At 37.5% G+C, this 25325-nt stretch overlaps 1 protein-coding gene across 16 annotated transcripts in view; it reads right to left on the reverse strand.

Moving 5' to 3' along the window:
• The window catches only part of ZMYND11 (zinc finger MYND-type containing 11), a 76272-nt gene that overhangs the window by 19335 nt on the left and 31612 nt on the right, over nt 1–25325 (reverse strand). For 9 of the 16 annotated variants that reach the window (XM_055544191.1, XM_055544200.1, XM_055544198.1 and 6 more), the window contains 3 exons: nt 20515–20674; nt 13310–13354; nt 10503–10664 (listed from right to left, as the gene is read on the reverse strand). In XM_055544191.1, the coding sequence (XP_055400166.1) occupies nt 10503–10664; nt 13310–13354; nt 20515–20674 (367 nt within the window). Of the gene's footprint in view, nt 1–10502; nt 10665–11128; nt 11225–13309; nt 13355–20514; nt 20675–25325 lie in introns of all 16 variants that reach the window. The other 7 variants (XM_055544202.1, XM_055544197.1, XM_055544196.1 and 4 more) reach the window with 4 other exon arrangements.

Here is a 25325-nt window from a genome sequence, read left to right on the forward strand (position 1 = left end):
TTGATATGCCTTGAGAAAAAGCCACTATAACGGAAATTAAAGGAGTAGCTTCTAGGGTAAACACAATCCCGTCTGTAACACAACTAAGCAGACAGCTCTTGACAAAAGGGGAGAAAAACAAAAAATAATGCTGCATGAAACCTGCAGATTATCTCAGATCCAATTTTTTTCTGAGGCTTTGAAGAACCACACCTATCCTCCACCAGCAGACCTCAGGGCTCTTCATAAAGGGGCAGCTCAGGACTCATCAGAGTGAAGTTCAGGATGTTTTGATAACTGCTCTTACCACCTGACTTCGGTCAATATCTACAGATAACAAAGAGTGGAACTTTTTATTACACACCCAAAGCTGCTGCAGCCATCATGAGACGACAGCAACCCATGGCTGAAGCTGTCACAAAGGGGGCAACACAGCCACTAACCTAAGGATGGGCGTAGGCCATACCATTTCCCTGAGGGGCTGCTTCCCTAGAAGGGAAAAATAACATAAAATCTTGAGTATCTTCTTGACTTAAAAATTCTTAAGCCAGTTACAGTAACTGCTGGATTATAGCAAATCAGATGTGCCAGGTATGTATCACAGACAAAAGCACAAGTGGAATAATTCAGCCAAACTCAGTTCCTTACAGTGTTTTTGGCTGGAAGAGGGCAGGAACAAGTTTTGGCCCTGTCAAGGTTCATCCACAGCTGATTACTGATAACAATGCCCAAACACCATTATTTGAAGGAACATTTAGGACTGAATGGTCTGGAGTTTCCAATGTGCCCTAGAAATATATAGTACTTCTGGAGCAGAAACCTGCTTTAGCAGAGAATTAACGTCTGTGAATACCACTGCTGAATACCAAATATCCAAGAGAGAGAGCAAGAGAAGTGTAAAATCAGAAATCCAGGCATCTTCTTCTTAGATACACGTTTGTGCTGTGCACCTAACCAAACCCAAGCTTCCAAGTCTGTTACTAACAAGGGCTTCCCAAGACCCAGAATGTTCTTCCCATAGCAAGCTGGACCAGAGGCAGGAAAATTTCTGTCAGGGCCTCATGGTAGGCTTTGCAGACATTCAGTTGGTGGCTGTCTTGACCACTCAGCCCTACCACTGTGGTGAGAAAACAGCTATAAATAATGTATGCCTTCCATGAGCAGGACTGTGTTCCGATAAAGCGTGTGGATACTGAAATTTTCATTTCTTATAATTTTCACAAGTCACAAAATATTATTTCTCTTTTGATTTTTTCTCCCACCGTTTAAAAGTATAAAACCCACTGGCATGAGCAGTACAAAACAGAGAGTGGGCGTGATGTGCCCGTGGGTTGTGGTCTGCCAACCTCTGGGCTGTAAGCTTTGTGACAGCAGGCGCATGATGGTCTAGTTCAGCGTTCTTTGGCCCATCCAGGGTCTTGTACCGTATCCATCACATAGTAAATACTCAATAAATACTAGCTGAATCGAACTAATGGCCATAATTACTGACCAACCTCACTGCCTACGAGAAAAACATTTCACATAATTGAATTCAACAATACAAGATATCCTTCCAAAACGTGAAATTCTTACAGTGTTAGCACATCCTGACCACTATAAACCACTGTTAACTGTGCTGTGCTCACCGTCTCACTGTCACCTGAACACAGCCGAGGGCCCCTGACAACCAGAGGCTCGCCTGACATGAGGTGCCTGTGGGCAGGCTCTCCTGCGCCTCCACCCAGGACACGTCCTAACAAGCGCATCCAGGGACTCTGCTACCGCGGTCTCTGGAGCTCACTGGAGAAACACTACTCTGCATGTAAATTACCTCCAGTGTTTGAGGAATTAAGATGTTCCAAGCTCTCCTCCATAACCATCTGTAATAAATGAATCACAATGGCTTTTAACCGCACATAAATTGCCTCTATAGTATTCTCTGTAACCACCTGTAATGCTGGAATATAAAAGAATCAAAGAACTTATAAGAAATCCACTATTTAAGACTAACAGTAGAGCTGGTCTGGTGGGAGTGGCCCCAAGCCCTGCCATTTCTCCTCTGTACCACTGTGCCCAGCAGCCCATCAGTGATAATCACTTTCTAGGACAGTTTTCTAAAAACACACCTACGTTCAGTTTTGTTCACCTCCAGCACCAACACACAAAAACTAACTCTCCACTATAAGGACAGAAGAGTGGAACCCACACCCACCATCGGCACCAGGGCAGGAACTCGGCTAAACACCTGGCATCCAGAGTGCCTGATCCCCCACAGCTCCATCCTACGTCTCCCATGGCCGGGCCAGCAGCAATCATTTGCACTTGAGTTTCTGGCAATAGTTTTTTGGGTTTTTCTTTTTTAAACTTAAGTTAAAGGAACTCTAAGTATAAAAACCTCCCCTCGGATGTCACCAATCTGCCTTCTTGTTCACAGGAAAAGCTGAACGTGGAGGGTCACTCACACCACAAAGACGGTCTTGAGGTGGTTCTCCGAGAGTGCTGGCGAACAAGACTCTGCTCTCAGGTGCTCTGCTTCGTGAGAAGCTGTTCCTATAGAATCACTCATGCACAGGTTTCCAGACTGTTCACACAGACTTACAAAACAGCACAGAATGCTACTTCAGTTGCGTCTATATTCATTCATTTTTACAAAATCAGCTCTTTGCTCTCTGATTGAGGTTGGGAGGTTTTGGCTAGATTCACATGATACAATCAGCTTTGCACCACCCAGTCTAGGGTGATATACCAGCTGTTAAAGTACAGTCTCAGATTATTCTACAAGCCATACAACTGACTGTACTGTGAACATGTGGTATTCCTATATACACTACATCCACACAAAAATTGCTAGAACACTAGATCTACCGAGACGGCTGCTATGTTATTTCTACTGTGTCAGGAGTTTGATCGTTCAGGATTAAGTGTACTTTTGGGGGTGACTTTCAGCTCTTCTGCACGACATTACAGGGATTTAGGAAGACGAAAGGGACATTCAGGAAAAGCTGACAGAACACAGGCTGTCTACTTGTTCCTTCCCTCTTCTGTCAACACTGGTCTGTAAATAAAGAACAAGATTCAAAGGCACAGGGAGGATGGATTCCTCACTGTAGTAAGCCTCTCCTGCCTCTTCTGAGAACAACTCACATGACTTTGTTTCGGAATCACAGAATGTGTATCACGCAGTCTCTGCTCAATGAAGCTGACAACCAGCCAACAATACTACTACCTGCCCACCCCCTACTCCTTCCCCTCCTGCTTCAACACCTGCAGAGACAATAAAAGGAAAGTGTGTGCACTTTGTACATATTTTCAGTACATCAATGCTGCTGCTGCTGCTAAGTCACGTCAGTCGTGTCTGACTTTGTGCGACCCCATAGATGGCAGCCCACCAGGCTCCCGTCCCTGGGATTCTCCAGGCAACAATACTGGAGTGGGTTGCCATTTTCTTCTCCACTGCAGGAAAGTGAAAAGTCCAAGTGAAGTCGCTCAGTTGAGTCCGACTCTTTGCGACCCCATGGACTGTAGCCTACCAGGCTCCTCCATCCATGGGATTTCCCAGGCAAGAGTACTGGAGTGGGGTGCCATAATGCTACAAACACTAAACAAGCCTTCTATTTATCTAGATTAACCATCTATTTATCTTAGTGTAACCAAGATGTTACATCAAGTAACCATCTTGATGTAGGGACCAGGCCAACTAATTACCTCTTTAGTCCCTTATAGCTAAAAATAAAAGATAAAATTCAACTAAGGTTCTAAAAAAGCCACTAAAATGATATATCACCAAGACAAAACGCACCACAAACATTTCACACTCACATCCAACCCTTTCTGACTATGTAACTTGTTAATTTAGCGTGACAAGGCAATGTGGGGATACATGGATTTTTCCTTTCTTGCTTGGTCCAGGTAGTTTCATAGAGATTATACAACAATACATGAGGATTTTACAATTTTATATCCTAGATCCAATTTTAAAATTCCTTTACTTTTTCCTCTAGTAAGCCTAGACTGAATAGCAAAACTGCCTTATAAAGTAATTGGTTCAGACACAGACCTTTTTAAAAATTAATTTTCTACTTTTGTGAGTATAGAAATACAATCCAACTGTCTTTAAAAAATGTAAAAAAAAAACTGATTAATGTTCATTTGTAAATTTCAATACTATGACTGTCTACAACATAATTTTTTTTTAAAGTGTTTCTATTTTATCTAAACATGAAATTTCCACTCCAGAATTGATAATATGTATCTTAAAGGTAAAGGTACTTACTTTCAGGGTGAAAATATTAATAAATTTCCCACATTAAGAAAGGAAGACTAAGCAGAAAGCAAGAACAGTTACAGTTTTGCAGTAGATACATAAAGCATATATGTTTCAAAATATTTTCTTTTAGCATTCTGTCCTGTTTCATTCTGAATACATTAAATGAGAATTCTCCTTAATTTTGAGATTTAAAAAACTATACTGCTTATATACCCAAAAGAATGAAAAATTAATTCAGAAGTAAAGTTTTATCTGCAATTTGAAGAAACAGCTTTCATCATGAGTCTCAGTGCAAATGACTCAAATATAAAAACTTAACCAGAGCTGAGTTAACACTGACCAGTCAGTATGCACCCATGGTGATGTCCTAACAGAGACTTACTCTTGGTTTAGTTTTAGCAAACCAATTAAATTCCTTCATTTTCAGTAGCTGTCTAATGAGTATACTATACCTCATGTGAGAAAAATATACAGTACCTGGGGCTTAACATCAACTTTAAGTTCACTTTAAATGCTCTCTGTAGACTTCTTTCTGTATATCTATTAAGTTTCCTGTAAAACAGACCTATTTTTTCTCAATTTTAAAGAGAACCTGCAGCAGTAGGTAGACTGCAGGGATCATTTCTACTAGTCCCTCCCCTCTTTGCATCTTCTTAAACGCCGAGGAGTCAGGGATCAGAAAACCAGGAGCTGCAAACCTGGGAGAGCTTCTCAGGTTATATGTAGAACCAAAGTATTCTTAAATAAGTAAAATTTTCCCATATGCATTCATTGTCTTCTCTGCATTTTCTAGTGTTTCTGTATTTTGTTAGCAGGCTAAGTTAATTCTCCATACTCTTTGTATATTAACACGAATCTTAAAATTTGTGACCTTAAACAGGGGGAAATACCATATGAAACATTTGTAGGCAGATGAATATTTTATAAAAGTTTTTAAAGATATACTGGAATAATATATCCCTTATCCAATTCCCTGAATGGCACTTTTTCTTTTGTGACTTAGGTTGATCTTTTCATAGATAGATCATGATAAGTGTGTCATAAAAGGGATGAAAAGTGAACCAAAGATACTAAGGGTATAAACAGTAATACAATATTTTTATGCTATAATGAGACAATTTAAAAGGCCTAAGATATGGGTAAGGGATTAAGAGGTACAAACTACAATGCATAAAGTAAACAAGCTACAAGGGTATATAGTACAACACAGGAAATATAGCCAATATTTATAATAACTAAATGAAATATAACCTCTAGAAATTATGAATCACTATGTTGCACACCTAAAATCTACAATACTGTCCATCGACTATACCTCAATAATAAAGATATCCCAACTTAAAAAAAAAAAAAAAACTTTGGATGGATTTCACTGGAGCAGCATAGAGGGCCGAACATGGAAGAAGAGGTGAGACGCTCACTGCGGCCCACCCTCTAGTGAGGAGGTGAGACACTCACCGCGGCCACCTCCTCCGGTCCTTCCCACCTGCTCACAGTTCAGAGCTCTACACTCTGCTCCCTAGTGACAGATTTTAGTCCAAACATAAAATTTTCATTTATTTAAATTTGAAAGGAGCAGAAGCATGAATCTGTAACTCCCCAAAGTTATGAAGAAATTCATTTATATAAGGAACACTAACATATTAAGAGAGGATGTAGGAAACAGGGGCCGATTTTCAAAATACTATTGTATCAGGATCATTAACCTGGAACGGGCCAACTATTTTGCTATTCTTTGCCCCTGCATTTCGTATTCTGATTTTTAGGAACAATCAGCCTCAGAGCAAACACAACACCGTCAGGTACTGCAGCCATCAGCCTGTGCACTGCACGTCACGGAGCGCACACTGTAACCTGCGCAGCACGGTGCAGGGCTTGCCCATGACCTGCTATGGAGCAGAGGGCAGCAAGGCAGAGGCTGCGCTACATCCTTCCTCTAGAACTCTTTCAAGGCGGAACTGTGGCATCATGGGGAGAACAAATGCCAGGCCACTCATGTTTTTCTTGCAGTAGTTACTACAGGCATTTAGATTTGCATTTATAACACTGCATTGCCTAGGACAGTAAGTAGCCGTTAAGTCACACTGCCAAACTGAAAACCAGCGCCTGGGTCTCCACACCGCATGCAAGCACTCAACAGACGTGCCAGTGGCTCCCACTGGACAGCACAGGGAGAACAGTCCATGCCCACAGAAAGATCTACCAGTAACTATGACCTAAAAGGCAACGTGGTGCCAACCTACGGAATGGTTTTAGGGTTTCCTATAAGATGTCACCTCGCCCATGTATTAAAAAAACCCAAGCGGATATCATTCAAAAAGTGTGATGTTTACCAGTAGGGCTGGAGACCAGCAAGTGTGCAGTGCATGTGCACACACACAAAATATACACATGCGTACACACGTGCACACACACAACTCTGACATTCACACACACATGCACATTCACCCGCAGACATGCACTGCAGACATGTATGCTTACAGGCCCACACACACAGGCCTGCCTTCTGCAACTACAGCGTCGAGGAGCAAATGGCTGTAACTTTGAAGCTGTGCAAATGAGAATGAAGGGACATTAAAGTGAGATATCCCTCTGGAGACTGTCAAATTGGTAGCAAAAAGCTGGAAAATATTTTCAGTGTTGGTATTAATGGGTTTGATCTTCTGACAAACAACTTGGTAATTTTTATCACAGATTGAAATGCGCCTATCTTTAAGAATTCTGCTTCAGTAAATTTAACTTGTAAAGGCAACCAAACAGACCTGCAAAGACGTGTATATGTCTAATTAGACATGTATATGTCTATACATGTATATGTATAATTCTTTTTTTAGAAAAGTAAAATTGACTACATTTTGTTTTAAAGATACAACCTTTAAGCAAATAAAATTTTTAAAACAATTTTCATTTAAAATTTAATGGTTTCTTTTTTCCTGAAAATAATAAAATTCAATATTATTTAAAATTCAGATAACATCTAACAAAATATAAACTTCACTTTCATACAGAAATAATGATGAGAAGAGTGCTCTTTCAGATGGAATGGGTCATGACCTTGGAACAGAGGTGCCGGAGTCCCCACCATCCCTCTGCCCCGGACAGGTGAGTTTCAGTCAGTGTTGCTGGTCAGACAGCACAGGAGACAGCACATAGACACAACGTATGTGCATCAGCGGAAACCTTTCACATCTCAGAAAAAAGGTGTCTGGGTCATTGCTGAGGAGAAGCAAGCCAGCTGCCATCAGCAGTGTACCTAACCCATGGGTCCAGCCAGTTAGTTACACAGACAGAGTGTGTACTCACAGAGGTCTGTGAGCACACTCAGCTGTGATGTGGTAGCATTGCTGGGACTGTTTTTCTTCTTTATCCTCCTATAATTTTGAATTTTTTAAAACTTTTTAAAAAGGAATTTAAAACTCTTTTTTCCAATTAATAGGAATTCTTGGTATCATGAGTATGAAACTGGATATAACTTGAATTTTTTCAAAGCAAAATGCTAACCTGATATTCAAAGCTACATTACAGTAACTATCTATTGTATTTGTATAGCAGTAGTTTAACTGTTGTTTAGAAAGGCAGATATTTCAAAGAAATATCCTCAGGGTTCTGAGATTCTTGAGATTATTATGAAAATTGAAAAAACTATTTTAAACTGAGAAAAATTCCCATCATTGCCTTCTTAAAATATTTTGGAATTTGTCAGACATATGAGATAAAGTTGTTCAACAAGCTGAAGTGAATCTGCTAACACAGCTGACAGCTGGGTGAGAAATAACCTATTCAATGCTGTAAGGGGCAGAGGTTACATAAAACAAAAGTCTTCTGACCAGTATAAAGTATTAAAAATATTTTATCTTCAAATTTAGACACAGTGATTGGCTTCCATCCACTACTTTTACCTGTACTGAAATTTGGCCCTGGTATTTTACCTTAAAAATTCCTCATTAGTAAATCTAATTACTATATATTCTTTCTAGACATTAATTAAAAATGAAAATAGAGATCCTTAGGCTGACATGGAACCATAATTTTTAAGTTTCAGTCTATAGCCTTAGTTCTCTTACTTCAAGAAAATTTAAATCTGGTCCGTCACTCTCAAGTTAGATTATTAAAAAACAGCTTTACTTGAAGTCTTGACATACTGTTTAAACAAATATATCAACCCAATACCAATCAAAAAAGATATTTAAAATTGCATTAGAATCTCAAGTTTATTATTATCCCTTTTCTTGGGAAAGAAACTGTTAGTACTTTTCTTTTTCCTGAACATAACAATTTAAAAAATAGAACAGATATAACATAGAAATAATTATATTCTTTGGAATTTTTAAAGCTCAAGCTAAACTCACCAACCCCAACACACACACAGGCTTTTTGAGTCTAAGGGAAGAGCTGCTCAGTCTGTGAAAGGAATCTGAGTTCCAGTGTTTTACTGACTCATAGCATCATTTCAGTAAGCATAATTACATCACAATGTGAGAATATCTAGGCTGACAAAGATGAAAAGAAAACCAAAGGGAAGACCACAAAGGCAGGATGGGATTGGCTAAACTCCCCTTGGCTATCATGTTTCTGTGAGCCAGCAACCCACTGAAGTTTAAAGGTTTTCATCTTATCAGTAAACGGTAAAGCAAACATTTAGAAACTGAAATATGACAACTTGATATTAAATTCTGACAGAAAAAGCATTACACATTTTCTTCAAAAGTTTAAGTGTTAAACTTCAACTCTGGAATATAAAACACCTACCATAAAGTTTAACCCATCCTCAAAAATCCCAGTGTTTTTATTTAAATTCTTTACTATGAGATAGGAGCTAAATATCAGATATTACAAAGCTACAGCTGTAAAGATTCAGGAGTGTCTAGAATTGTACTTCCTAAGTCCCTGAGCCCCTATTTTTTGATCAGTGACCTAACCTCTTTTATATTTTTACTACCTTAATATTTTTGTTCTTCAGATGTAATTAATTCTTTACTTCCTCTAGTGTAAACTGTTAGTGAAAACCATGATATTATTTACTTGTAAAACACAAATCCATGAGAGTAAACTGTAGGACATTGGTGCAGCTCCATACTGATTTATTGTAGCCTTCAAATTCTTGCAGGCCTCTAGAGAAGGTCCACACCCTGAGGCTTGATACTGATCTGTTCAGACCTAGAGGTTTATCACTAATTATCTAGCATTTAGGCATTTGATTACGCGTCATCATAACACATGTATTTAAAATGTTATAACAACAGTCTTCTGTCTGCCTACTGAACGAGTATAGTAGGGCTGCTAAGAAACATACTTAGGTAACACAAAGCCACAGTCACTAAAGGAAGACTAGAAGGGACACTGTATTTTGCTCATCATGCTGGCAAATGAACCAGATGATTTTTGGCTGGTATCAAAGAGGAGATAAAGACATAACTTTTTTGAAGAAGAAATGAATATTTAAGTTATACAAGTATTATAAAACATGTTCACAACAGAACCCATGAGTAATCTTGGCAATTTGCATGATTCCAAGTAAGTATATTAACAATAGTGAAGTACAAAACAATAGAAGTTCCAATCAAATAATTCCTGACTGATCACCATCAAGGCCATACATCACGTGGTATTTAGGCATCGCGATCACTCACTCACACACACACACACACACACACACACACACACACTGGCAGCCAACAAGCACAATCATGTACACTTTTCAACAGGGAAATAATATAAATGAAAATAATCGTGGGAAGTACCTATTTTACCTACCAGACTATTTCATTTTGGAGAATTCTTGATATACAACTGTCCCATCCCTCCACCCTCCAAAGAAAAGAAATAAACCCATGACATGACAAAAAAATAAAGGCAACATTACATGGATATAAAATGGAAAGCAGATACAAAACTTTTCCGACAATGTGCCTTTTGCTACCTGTGTTTTCTGAGCAGCCAAGAGGACTGACTGAACAGACCTTGGTATGGGACAGTGGTTCTTGATTCCCAAAGTCTGTCCATTAAAGGAGTCACACAATTCAGAGGGAATTGTAAAAAGAAGAGAGTATATTTTTACATGATTGAAACTTTCTAAAATCCATACCCTGAGTATGTATTCTGTGATATTCATTTATGAGTGTTCTGTGTTCATTAACCATCATTTCAGTAGATAACCCCCACCCTCCAGTACTTTATCCATTAACCTGGCAAGACCACCTGGGATATCTTTGTGCAGCTATTATCAATGAATTCCAACCCTCTGACCAGCACATTAAAGCTCATAGGTACTCACCCTGCAAACTGGGCACTGCCAGTGACTACTGCTGTCTCTAAGCCTGTACTCATCAGACAAACACTTGGAATGATACACACGAAAACACAGGTCACATATCAACACCTCTCCAGGCAAATGGCATTCAAAACAATACCAGTCATGATTTTCTGTTTCCCAGTCCTACAAAAAATACAAAATAATTTCGTATGACATTTTGTCAATATCCGCAATGACTAAGAACAAAATTGAAACTAAAGTCCATCAGAAGTTAGGCATTATAAACAATTTTAAACATTTACTGTGTTAAAACAGGAGGGAAAAAATACCTAGAAATTTGCTTCTTTCAATTTTCAATTCTCTCCTAAACATATTTATATTCAGAAATATCTTAAGGTGATCTGATAACAAAACCAGTCCAAAATGAAATAAGCCCAAAGCCAATACAACTTCTAACATTATCTTTCAGTTTTTATAGAATCTATGGGATAATTTCTTCAGTAAATGGAATACCCCAAAGCAACATCTATAACTTAGTATTTCAAATAAACAAACCTCTGTTTTGTTCTGATTTTCTTTAAAGAAATATACTAAGTACTTAGCATACTTTGGAAACGGAGAGAATAGTAATAAATGGTGATGCTCACTATTCTTATCTTCTCATCCATGGTATTGGATGCTTTATTGAAAATAATCATTAATCAGAATGTCCATGTTCTGATAGGTTGTCAAATTTTCAGGGTCTGTTGAATTTGGAAAAATAAATTGAAAATGTGAAAACTAAAGGTTTAATCACATTCTCCAAAGGACATTACCATCAAAAAAAAAAAAGGAAGCTGGCTTATTTTCTTATTGGGACTATTCCTGGAAATAAAAGACCATAACAGGTGTTCAACATTTTCTTTGTTACACTTTTTTTTTTTTTTTTGTACAGCCAGTACCATTTAAACACAAACAGGAGACCAGTGTAACTTCCCTTAATTTGGAATTCATTCTTCATAAATATCACTCTTAGCATATATCAAAAACACCCCTATTAAGAGTGATGGATTAATTCTCAACCTTCTCTTGCAGATGTGGTAGTTGAATGAATAAGGGTTAAACCCACAGTTAGTATTATCAAGGCCATTTCCAATGAGGATCTTGAAATTCTAAACTAGGGCTCTGCCACCATTTTTCTTTTTATAAATCACTGTCTACACTCTGCTTCTGAGAGTGAACAGCATTCTTAGCCCCTCTTAGGTCAATAAGTCCTGCAACAAATGGCTGTGATAGAGCACTGTTCAGTCAGCACTGACTCCGGCACCGAGGGTTCAAATGCAGTGCTGCCCAACCATATGAGAAGGCTACGTCTCTCTCCTTCAAAATGGAACGTGAGCAGCTCATGTTCTGAAACTTAACACCTTCCAACCCACATTCAGAGACACAGCTAAAGTACACTAGTAAGTTCTGCAGAAATGTAAACTCCTTTGCTTGCCATTTAGTAAGAAATTGGCAATCTGTAGCAACCATGGTAATAAAAAAGCACAACCATTTTTAGTTGTCTGCTGCACATGTGTAGACTCTGCTCACTCAGTAAGGGAGGAATAATTTCAGTCAGACTGTTTAAAAGACCGTAAGGTACTGATTTGACATAAAAGCCTCATCCGTGCATGGTAGAAAAAAGCTCCCCCACAAAGCCTGACATAGCGGTGCCACAGTAAACTGTGGTGCTCGGCTGTACTAAAGTAACAATCTTTGGTGTATCTCTTTCAAACAGCTCATAAGGAAGCTGTGTTTTAGCTATTTCCATGTTCGCACCAAAAATCACTGATAATTTAGGTTCCAATGGAGATAAGATGGCTTTTTAAAATTTACTCTTTCCAAATTTAAAACCAAATATTTCAGAATATGTTCCTCATAACTGTTCAGAGACATCTTAAAAGGATTTTGGTGGCTTATATATACTCTTTAACAAAAGAAACTGCCATTCTTCATCATTTGAGATTTTTTTACACATCAATTCATCTCCCTGTGATTCTCAATGTGGCAATTACTAGGTTAACTAAGAAGAGGAAGTCAGAGAACACAATGCTGGTGGACCGCTCTGGCCTCCTCCTGTCACCTCCTACCTTCGCCTAACCCTACCTCCTCCCATCCACCCATGAAACAAGGATGAAAACGGATCTTTCTTCAATGGGGTATTTAATTCTAGACCTAGTTTTTCATAAAAATTATAAAAATGAAATTATAGTTTGAGTGAAGTAGAGAAACATTTGGATAAACGTCTGTATAATGGCATCAACGAACTTTGTTTCTGATATAAAAGAGAGCATGAGCTGGGAATGAATGCGTTATTTACTCTTTCAATCACTGCAATAGCTGTTTAAATATACAGAACATGCAAAGTCAAGCTCAAAAGTGTCTACACTCCGAATCCAGGAAACATTTTTCTGAGGTATAAATGATATGTTTATTATAAGTAAGAGTTGCAAACGGTTTGTCTTGCAGTAAACAGAATTCATTTATGTAGTGCTCTTGACTAATACTCAATAGTGTATACCAAAAAACTAAGCTTGCATTTTTACTGAATTTCACCAGAAGTCAGCAACTATTCAACATTCAGCCTGATCAACATAATATGTGAAATGCTACTTCAGTACAAGAAAGTTAAAAAAAAAAAAAAGCAAACCTATGAGCACAAAATCCAAAACTAGAAGCAATGTAAAGCGTATGGTTTAAATGAACAATTCTAGCAAGAATTAACTAAGCTGGCCTAAAGAAAGAGAAATTCAATTTTTTTAAAAAGCAGAATTAAAGTAAAATAATATAGTGCAAAATCGGTTCACCTTGGCTGGGGTTGCTGTCCTGAAGAAAGGCTGCATGCTGTAGGCCTTTCAAAATAAAAACAAAATAATCTTGGTCTCTCTCCTATAGCTTTGCTCAATATCAGGCAATATACAGAGCTAAAGGGGTTTGGTACATAGTCAAACTGTTTATTAGTTGCTATACATAGTATTTGGCAGATGATATCAACTGGTAATCTATCACTGTAGTAATCATTAATGAAACGACAGTAGCATGCAAACTCAAGAATCATTACGAGTTTAAGAGTAAACTTTTTTCACTAACACAAACACTACAAAATGAACACAGAGAAAATCTATAGGAATTCATGTTCCATGAAACCTATAAAGATGACAGAAAAACATTTTATTAACAAATTCGGTGTCATTTAAATCTGTGCATGATCACAAATGTATGTCTTATTGATCCCAAACTGGGTCACACTGGGTTTTTTTTTTAATTGGGAGCTGCTGCTATTGTTGTTCAGCTGCTAAGTTGTGTCCGACTCTTTGCAACCCCATGAACTGCAGCACCAGGCTTCCCTGTCCTTCACCATCTCCCTGACATCCGACAGCCAGTGAAGGTTTACGCGCTCAGTGAGAACCAGCAGTGGGACAACCAAGGCCCCAGGCGTGTCCCATCCAGCTATGTGGAGTGGCTGAAGGGCATGTCCCAGCTACTCAGGGACTGACAAAACGTGGTCCACTGGAGAAGGGAATGGCAGACTACTTCAGTATTCTTGCCTTCAGAACCCCATAAACAGTATGAAAAGGCCAAAAAAAAAAAAAAAAAAAAACCTGTCGAGTGATGAATGTAAATGTGGTCAACTCAGTACTGCAGCACGGTGTGAAGTTTATACAGGTTGTCTTCAGAACTGAGTAGAAAACATTCTACCATCAAGAGGCAGCCTGCTGATCTATGGCTCTGTCACCACTTAGAGCATTTGGTTAAGACTCTGGAGCTAGACTAGCACAAATCTCAGCTTATGGGGCTTTTGCAAGGATCAAACAAGTTACTATGCTTAGTAACTGTTAGCTGGTGTTAAGATGATCTATTTGCTATAATGCACAAAATGGGAATTGATAAGCCACTAAATGGTGTGACACTTGCAATTACCCACATGTGAACTTCATCTTCAGGACCCTAAGTGCATTAGGACTGTAACCCGCCCAACATTTCTGTAAGCAAGATGGGACAAGAAACACTGTTAACTGACTGAGAGTTAACACGGCAGCAAGAAGGCCGAGAGAACTGTGCCTGGAGAGGGCCTCCCTCACCATATTCAAGAGACTTAACTTTACACTAATCCCCTGTTTCTACACAGTGAGCAGATAAACCTCACATCATCAAATATGTGTTTTACACAGAAACAATCTAAAATTAATTCTATGCAAATTCTAGATTTAGTTTAATTCTGATGATAAATTCAGTTCATCACTGAGAGGTAAGATTTTTATGGTTAAAGATTTCCAATAATTTTAAATGTAATTTTTTAATTAGAATATTAAAACATTGCTTAATGAAATAAAATTTAAAAAGAGGAAAACAAAAGAACTCTCACATACACACACACAAGCTGAAGAGTGTAACAGGACAGCATGACCCAAAATATTCTATTGAGTAAAACAGAAATTCATCACCAAAGCAAGAACAACGTCTAAGTATGTAACAGTATGTTTTGCACATAGAACCACAGTATAACTGGTTTGTAATTAATAACCACCAATACATCACTTATTACTTAATATTTATTTAGTAAATAAAAAATTGTATCTGATGCAGGTAATGGACCTTTGGGAGAAATGTGTACTTCTGCACATAATTAGAACAAATATAATAAAATATAATTCACATTTAAAAAACCAACAGAATCCAAGGGAAAGTTTTAAAACGTGACTAATTTATAAGTATAGTAAGAAAACACAGAGATGTAAACTTTTTTAGAAAATTGTTACTTCGCTATGCTGTATTTATGAAATGGCTGTTTGCAGACCTCTCTTAATGTTTTTTCGGGAACAAAGCAGGGCAGCACATCTTGCCATGGCTGTGTTTAATTGTGTAATTTCAGAAGAATAAGACATAAATCCAATCCTACCTCTTACACAAAAGATGTGAGCTTTCAGCCAAGTTTCAAGAGGTATATAAACCTCAGTGTCTTTTAGACTGTTCTTTTGAATCAGGAAAAGGAGATGAAGATGGGGGAAAAAGTGCCTATCTCGTCCCTCTGTAAATTAAAACTAAATCCATTTATCCCCAAGATGTTCATCTATTCAAGAAACCACAAAATTTGTATTTTCATTAATGATGCTTCTTAAAAGATACCAACCTTAACTCAAGACCTATGTAAAAACTAGCAAGAGGTCCTGCTTGTCAGAGAACAAATTAGATTACGTGAAAACTGCTGAAGCTGAGCAGGGCTGACCAGCCGAGATGGGAGCACATGTCTGCAGCTGCTCTCCAGTCATCATCAGCAAAACTGGTGGAGGCACACTAACTGAAAGCCGGCATTTTGTTTTTGGACTGGCATGACCCACACAAGAAGAAAGGAGACCCTGAGTCCAGATCTGGTAGGCAAATAAAGAGACAAGCAGTCTTGTAGCAAATGTCACCTTTTCACACTTATATGCCATCCTCTACACTAGTGACCAAAATATTTAATGTCAGATTAAAAAGTGTCTGTCAAATACTAGAGAGTCATAGTTTTGTGCCAGGGACCATGAATCAAGCTGGGAGTCACCAAATAAATAATATCAACAGCCTCAATATCAAAGCACATATTTGATATATTTTATCTGCACAGGATCCATAATTCAAGGTCACCTGCCCTGCTACACTTTTACAGGCACACCTCAGAGATACTATGGGTTCAGTTTCAGACCACTGCAATAAAGAGACTATTGCAAGAAAGTCACATACATTTTTCTGGTTTCTCATCGCATGTAAAAGTTGTGTTTACACTGTACTGTAATCTATTAAGGTGCAATAACAGTATGTCTAAAAAAGGTACAAACATTAATTTAAAAATACTTTACTGCTAAAAATGCTGGACAACACAGAGTTGCCACAAACCTTCAATTTGTAAAAAAAGCACAAGCCAAAGTACAATAAAATGAGGTATGTCTGTGTTAAATTAAATACTTTTATAAGACTTTCCTATCTTTAGTGAATTAAGAAATTAAGTTGCATTTATTACAAAGGGAGCTACTAAATACCAAACTCAACTTAGCTGAGCAATGGTAAAATTTTCTGCCCAAGAAATATATTTCTCAAGTTGTTAAAATAGAGGACATGAAATATCATGATGGAATAAGGACTGAATGTAGCCATCCATGTACATTAGTTTAGAGCAAGCAGATGATGAAGCAATCTAGGCAAACGTAATTTTCCTTTAAAAAAAATAAAATGAAACAAGCCTTGAAATGAAACAAACACAACAGTTTCAGTATGTACCCAGATCTACTGGCCTTTTACCAGTATAATTTCAAAAGCTTTAAAAATGATCTCTAAAAGAGGTATTTGGATCATCTGAGTGAATAGTAATAACAGATATCTGAAAATTAAAGATGACCACAGAAAACTTACAAGAGTGTTGCCCAGGCTCAGCAAGCGTGTTTTAACAACTGGCTGGTACATATACTTCCACTGTTTACTAATATTTAAACTAACCATTTAAAATTGAGAGAGGCTTCATTTTTAATAAATATGCTTTTCATTCTGCTATCTCAAATGGACATTTTAAAATATCACCATGAAGATGCTTATGTGCTACTGAATTTCATCACAGTTTCTCCAAACGAATTCTCACTTCAAAAGAGATACAAAATGATGGTTAAGATCAGCATCTCAAACTGTCTAGAAATCAATCCATTCCTAGCAGAAAGAATTTCAGTACAATGGAAGTTACCGTCTTTGACTTACACAGGCTTCCTCTTTAATAAATTATATATAATTGTATCCTGAAATAGTCTTTTTAGAGTTAGGCTTTTATTACATGATAGCTGGATTTAATAAAACAATAGTATTTAAGATATGCATATTTTCCAATTGTATCAAGTTTTTAAAAATAAACATTGGAAAAAAGGTAGCAAGGCAGAATAAAAACATGACACAGCAGATTTGCTCAGTGATGGTTAAGCGGCCTAAGAAACAACATTTTGCCTACCTTCTCTCTCTCAACAGAGCCATGGAAATGAGGACAAGGAGTCCAGCCTCATTACTAATACACAGTATCCCCAGGGATACAACTTGTAGGACTTATCAAGAGGAACCAACTTGTCTACCTCTGAGCTACAGCTGCTATTTTTAGAGGCTACAGAATGAAGAGAAGAGGAGCTTCACTACATTTCTCAAATGACAGAACTCCCTGAGTAAAGAGTCTTTGTAACTCTGAATAAAGTTTTAAAAATGAATAGTAGAAAAATCCTATCCTTTTCCTTACATATATAATCTATTTGACTTTTATAGGCCATATATATCTACTTGATTTTGTCTTCTCTTAATAATTAGTAGAAAGTCAGTGAGATAAATAATAATGCACACCCTCCAATCTAAAACCTCAAGCTTTCAGAGGTATCATTTCATATAAAAAGTGGAGCAACTATAAAGAAGAGCCCCAGACTCATATGCCAGCATGCAGGGCTGTCAAAGACCACAGAAAACCTTTGTTTTTGATTAGAAAGTTGACCTTCCCTAAGACTGATTTTGTTAGAGCAAGACACGTCACTGCCATGTGCTCGAGAACTGCTACATAAACATGCAAGGATATCTGAGGAGAAGGTGGCAATTCCTAAGCTGTGCAATTCACACTGGCCCCCGTACACAGCAGCCTGCATGCACAGGCCACACAGTCCCTACTCACACACAGAACTGGCCACTGCAAGATGCCTACGCTGTGCCAAGGGTGACACAGGTCAGTTGTGTGTCCTCCAGAGTATTCTCAGGGCATGAAAACTGCAACACACAAACAGCCCTGGGTAGCTGGTGGTCCACCAGCCACAACCATGAGATACACACAAAATCAGCCTCATCATTTTATAGCTACACCTTAAATACAGATCCAGCATCCTAAAGGAAAATCTCATTACAAAACTTGTGTTCAGAGTTACAGGTTAAAAGTAAAAAAAATCATGATGAGAATTTTTCTTGCCGTTTAGTAAGAAATTTGTGTGCTTTTGCTACACAAAAGGCATTTCTTATTTTAAACATATTTATTCACTGGTCAAAACATGCTTTGAGTGCATAGTTAAATGCTTTCTATAGATAATCTCATTTAATCCTCAAAACAACCAAATGAAAGTGATATTAACATGCTCATATTACAGCTAAGGAATGAGTATCAGAGGTTAGAAACTCCCTCACACAACTAGAAACAATATCTGAGACAGGATTGAAACCTTAACTTCTTTTTATTTCACTATTTCATAAACTAGGTACAATGTTTATACTCAGTTGTACTTAAATCATACATGTGTACTTGGTATAAAAATGCCTGTGAATAAGAACCAACCAGAATTAATAAAATCTGTATACATTGTTTGACTTACATTTGAGATTTCATCTAGGAAAAAGAAAAGGAAGATGCTATAAAAACAAATGCAGTGAGGACATGTACACATAAAACTAGAATACAGAACCTAATGTGGCTGAACACATACAACTCATTAACTGCTTGCTGAATTAAACTGAACAAAGAACTTCAACTTGAAGAGGGGAAAAAAGCATATGGAAAAGCACAAATCTAAATAGGAGAAATAAATCATTTTTATGAAAAAATTGTACATATGATCCACAAACCAAAATCTTATGGATTAAGTTGCTTTTACTACTGGCCAGTTGCTATAGACACCTCAGAAATTATCCATACAGCCTTCTATAGTAAATTTTTATGTTTCTAAGTGGTTGTGGATTAAAAATTTTATATAATCTGGATCATTTTGAATATATAAGCTATCAATTATCAGTGGCCCTCCTTTAAATGTCTGCTATAGATAAGATTTATATCACTTGACATTATTATCATTATTATAGCTTGGCACCCAGAGTTTCTCTATTGGCAAAAACTTTAATTTTCTGTAAAGCACTTCCCTGGTGATTCAGTTGGAAGAGAGACTGCCTGCAATGCAGGAGACATGGATTCAATCCCTGGGTCGGGAAGATCACCGGAGAAGGAAATAGCAACCCACTCCAGTGTATTTGCCTGGGGAATTCCACCCACGGTCAGAGGAGCCTGGTGGACTATAGTCCATGGGGTCGCAAGACTCGGACACAAGTTAGAAACTAAACCACCAAGGATGGCAACTGAAGAATTATTCTAATATAAACATTTTCACTTAAGTTTTCAAGAATATTTCTAGTGCACAAATCAAATGATACCAGTGAAATTAAACATTTTTTATTCCATGCTTTCTATGTGTGAAAAATGTGAATTTTCTTTCCTGAAACTTTAAAAGCACTTATTAAATTGACAAAAACAGTGTGAAAGCTAATAGTCTCCCACAGAAAACTGTACTGTTAGTTTATTGCTCTCAGACTTGACAAGCAAGTGTCTGTGTTGGCTCAATTGCCTAGAGTCATGAAGGGAAAGACAGTGTTCTGGGGAAATGAACCAATTTTAAGATACTGTGTCATTTTTATAATTCTAGGTTTTAGAGAATTCATGATAAAGCACTCTCAATATACCTAATTATCAAATCTATTCATTTTAGAACTAAAAAATTAATGTTTATCCTATTTTAAACCTTTCTGTTCCAAAAACAGACTTTTCATTAAAGTATTAGAAAAATTAAGAGCAAATAAGGAAGGAAGAAAGACATATTACACATGAAACCAATCTTTACATTTAAAAAAGGTACTTCTGTATGTGACCATGAGTAGAGAAGTATACATCCCTTTCAGTCTGTTTGGATGGCATCAATATTATCCTCACTGAAACTTCTTTTTCTTTTTACTAATATTTACTGAAGAAAATGCTTAGGAATACCATTAATTGTGTGTACATTCAAAGGGCTTTTTTTTATTTTTCAGATTCAAGGCAACCCAAACAGGAGAAGCAGACTCCCTGCACAGGTGAGTTTTCTCCCAATCAGGAAGGAAAGGAGCCATCCTACCAATGCCAGTCCTTACTGTGAAATATTACCAAACTTCTGAAAACAAATCTCTATGGGGCATACATAAGTAACGTTCCAGATTTATAAAATAAAAAACTTACAATTTCGTCGCCTGGTAACCAATATCCTTCCTGTTCGATACCAGCTTTGGAGCCTTTGCAGCCCACTGTCAGCGTCTCCACAATGAGACCATCTTTCACAGCCAAGCTCAACTGACGAGTGGTCTCCTTTGGATGCATACCGTGGACTCGAGACATGTACCTGAATACAGAGGAAAACAAAGTTTAAATCTCTTAGTACTGAAAAATGAAAATGAATAAAAATAAGAAAATATTTTTCTTTATTGTGACATACTTATCAGAGCCCTACGGAAAGAAAAGAAAAGAAAGAAGTCAGTCAGTCCTGAATACTGAACTCTTTCAATTATCATAATATTTTAAACCTTAAATCTATTTTGCCTATTTAGAGGAACATTTGTTCAAAATACTCTCAAACCAGCATAAATAAATCTTTTAACAGATTTTATAGTCAAACATCCCATTTAGTTCTAGCCTCTGTGGCAACTGCCACTAACCTCCACTCTGCAGATTCTCAATCTAGAATTTTATCATCTTCAGGATGTTGGAATATAAAATACTTTTACTCAAAACTTAGGAAATGACACCAAAGAAAATACAGAAAACACAGCTGATTGTCAACATATAAAGAAAACAAGAATGCATGCTATGATCAATAAGGCAAAAATGTGATCTTCAATTAAATATATTTTGAACTGCATCACTAAAGCATACAAGCTCTTCCTGATTTATAGTTACATGGCATATTTATTAAAAAATTTTGTTCCAAACACATCCTGCACCACAGAGAATGATGTTTATAGATTCTCTTGCACTCAGCAATTGTACTAAACTCAGGTTAACATTATGGCATATTTGCTTCGTATCATTTTATTTTTCAAGGAAATAAAACGTTACAGCCACAACTGAATTTCTGCCATTTTCCATTCCTCTCCAATCAAACCCTAATACCCTCTACTGGTAAACTAGGACATCTAGACACAAATACATACTGGGAGACAAATCAGGCTGGCCTCAGTCTCTCCAGAAAAACATCTTGTGCTGCAAGACAGGGCTGAGTGCCCCCAGGGTATTCAAGGAATTAAGAGTACAACAGAAGGATTCTGTATCCAGTTACCTGTCATTTAAGTATCTATCAAAGCAGTCAAAACAAATGATTTTTAAAAGGCACCAACTCAGGACTTCCCTGAAGGTCCAGGGTTGCTCAGCGCAACCACAATAAAAAAAAAAAAAAAAAAAAGCCAAGATCTCATCACTGAAGAACCTTCAAAACTCAGGAGATGAATTTCAAGCAAGACAAGGAGTAAATCGTGGCAGAGGGAATGCAGAGCCTCTGTGTCTACAGCTTGTGGAAGAGAACTGTTTTTTGTTTAGGCGTTAGCTAACTGTAAAGAGTTATTTTCTATTTTCTCTGCCAATGCAGTTAACTGAGAGATAAAAAGGAAGTGACATGGGAGCAGCAACCCCACTGCCGTAACAAACAAGGGCAGGAAGAGACAAGGTGGAGTGGTCCACAGACTGATGTGTCAGCTTTGCCGCCTACCAGCTAAGGGTGGCAAATGATGCAGCAGAGGTACAAATATCTTTTGATATGTAAAAACACCAACAGAAATAATCAACCCAATCAGAAATCCGGCCGAGGACCTGAACAGACACTCTTCAAAGAAGACATACACACAGTCAACAGGTACATGAAAAGATGCTCAACCTCACTGATCATCAGGGAGATGCAAACCAAAAATCACAATGAAATGTCACTTCACACATGTTAGAATGGCCATCAGCAAAAAGACAAGAGATAACAAGTGTTAGTGAGGATGTAGAGAAAAAGAAACATTTGTACAGTGTTAGCGGGAATATAAACTGGTTTAGCCACTATGGAAAAGAAGATGGAGGTTCCTCAAAAAATTTAAAATAGAACTACCATATGATCTATTTCTGGGTATCTTTCTGAAGAAAATGAAACACATCTGCACCTCCATGTTCCCTGAAGCAGTATGTACAACAGTCCAGATATTTACAATAGACAAGATATGGAAACAACCTAAGTGTTCATGGACAGATGAATGAAGAAAATGTGAGATACAGATATATATAATGGAATATCACACAGCCATAAAAAACCCTTGCCTTTTGTGACAACATAGATGGATCTTGAAGGCATTATGCTACATGAAATAAGTCAGACAGGGAAAGACAAATACCATATGATCTCACTGATATGTGAAACAAACCAAAAAAACACTCAATAGATACAGAGAACAGACTGTTGATTGCCAGCCATGGAGAGTGGGGAGGGAGTGGGCAAGATGCATGACAATCGTCAAAAGGTACAAACTTTCAGTTATTAGATAATTAACTCATGGAGATATAGTGGATATCATGGTGACTATGGTTAACGATACTATACTGCATATTTCAAAGTTGCTAAGAGAATGGATCTTTGAAAAGAAATCATGGTATAGGTACAATTTCTCAAAAACATTAAATGATTATCTCTGTGTAAGAGTTTTAGGGGTATATTCCAGGAACTGTCAAAAGAGGTTACTTCTGAGAACAGGGGTTCACCCAAAAGGTGTGTGAGGAGTACTTTCTTTTTCAACAGTATTCCCATTTGATTTTGTTGATGTATCTACTGGCTGAAGACTATTTATATAAAAAAAGTAGCCACCCTTTACCACCCCTCCGAATGTATGACAGCTCCTTTCTCCTGCATGAGCTTGCCAGTCTTGGGCAGGTTCCTTTCTTTCTTTCCAAACTCATCTTAGCTCTTCTGCCCTTTACTTATCCATAATGATTTTAAAGTCAGTTGGCAAAGATCCATGAAAACCATTGCTGTAATTTAGATTTAGTTCAGTTCAGCAGCTCAGTCATGTCTGACTCTTTGGGACCCCATGAATCGCAGCACACCAGGCCTCCCTGTCCATCACCAACTCCTGGAGTTTAATCAAACTCATGTCCATTGAGTTGGTGATGCCATCCAGCCATCTCATCCTCTGTCGTCCCCTTCTCCTCCTGCCCCCAATCCCTCCCAGCATCAGGGTCTTTTCCAATGAGTCAACTCTTCGCATGAGGTGGCCAAAGTATTGGAGTTTCAGCTTTAGCATCAGTCCTTCCAATGAACACCCAGGACTGATCTCCTTTAGGATGGACTGGTTGGATCTCCTTGCACTCCAAGGGTCTCTCAAGAGTCTTCTCCAACACCACAGTTCAAAAGCATCAATTCTTTGGAGCTCAGCTTTCTTTATAGTCCAACTCTCACATCCATACAGGACCACTGGAAAAACCATAGCCCTGACTAGACGGACCTTTGTTGGCAAAGTAATGTCTCTGCTTTTTAATATGCTATCTAGGTTTAATATGCTATCTAGCATATCTATCTAGAATATGCTATTCTGACAGAATGTGGTTCACTGGAGAAGGGAATGGCAAACCACTTCAGTATTCTTGCCTTGAGAATCCCATGAACAGTATGAAAAGGCAAAATGATAGGATACTGAAAGAGGAACTCCCCAGGTTGGTACGTGCCCAATATGCTCCTGGAGATCAGTGGAGAAATAACTACAGAAAGAATGAAGCGATGGAGCCAAAGCAAAAACAATACCCAGTTGTGGATGGGACTGGTGATAGAAGCAAGGTCCGATGTTGTAAAAAGCAATATTGCGTAGGAACCTGAAATGTTAGGTCCATAAATCAAGGGAAATTGGAAGGGGTCAAACAGGAGATGGCAAGAGTGAACATCGGCATTCTAGGAATCAGCGAACTAAGATGGACTGGAATGGGTGAATTTAACTTAGATGACCATTATATCTACTACTGTGGGCAGGAATCCCTTAGAAGAAATGGAGTAGCCATCATGGTCAACAAGAGAGTCTGAAATGCAATACTTGGATGCAATCTCAAAAATGACAGAATGATCTCTGTTCGTTTCCAAGGCAAACCATGCAATATCACGGTAATCCAAGCCTATGCCCTAACCAGTAACGCTGAAGAAGCTGAAGTTGAACGGTTCTATCAAGACCTACAAGACCTTTTAGAACTAACACCCAAAAAAGATGTAATTTAGATTAGAGGAGAGTAAATACCATTACAATTGTAAGTAATATAATTTTTCCTGATGAACTTGGAAAAACTGCATAATTACAACTTTTTCTACATCCTTAACAAGGTCTTTTTAAAAAAATGAAACAAAGATGATTATTTTTAATGATAAAAGGTACCATTCACAAAGAAGATAAACATCATAAACCATTAGGCACCTTAACAACAAAGAAACAAAGACCAAAGAAAAGCAAAAATCAGGAGAAATATAAGGGAAAAGAAAAAAATATATAATCATAGTGAGATATATTAACATTACTCTGAGAATATTTTATCAAGTACAGAAAAAATGAGAATAGGAGCATCTTGAATGGTGTCATTAATAATTTAAATAGATTTATATATAACTAATTTGTATTAATCATATCCTACACAAATATATTTAAAATTCATACTGCCAAACAGTATGAATAGAAGTGGAATCAAAATGCCATACATTTTTAATTAGGCAAAAATTTATAAGTTTTCTAAAATATATCTATTATACATATTACTTATATGTATGTATACAAAAGCTCTTCTACTACACCGATAAAAGGCTTAGGAAAGAACATAAAAAAAAGAGAGATGGAGATATTAGAAAACATAAACTAAATGAAATGGAAGCACTGAATATGAAATAGAAAAAGTGAAACAAACTGGATAAAAGTAAAAGATCCTCAAGTAGTCCAGCTGTTTTTAAATATGGCTGCTCATAAGACATATCTGGAGCTCTGGCAAAAATAAAAGCAGTA

The sequence above is a fragment of the Bubalus kerabau genome, chromosome 13 (genome assembly GCF_029407905.1).
Source record: "Bubalus kerabau isolate K-KA32 ecotype Philippines breed swamp buffalo chromosome 13, PCC_UOA_SB_1v2, whole genome shotgun sequence".
Classification (NCBI taxonomy): domain Eukaryota; kingdom Metazoa; phylum Chordata; class Mammalia; order Artiodactyla; family Bovidae; genus Bubalus; species Bubalus kerabau.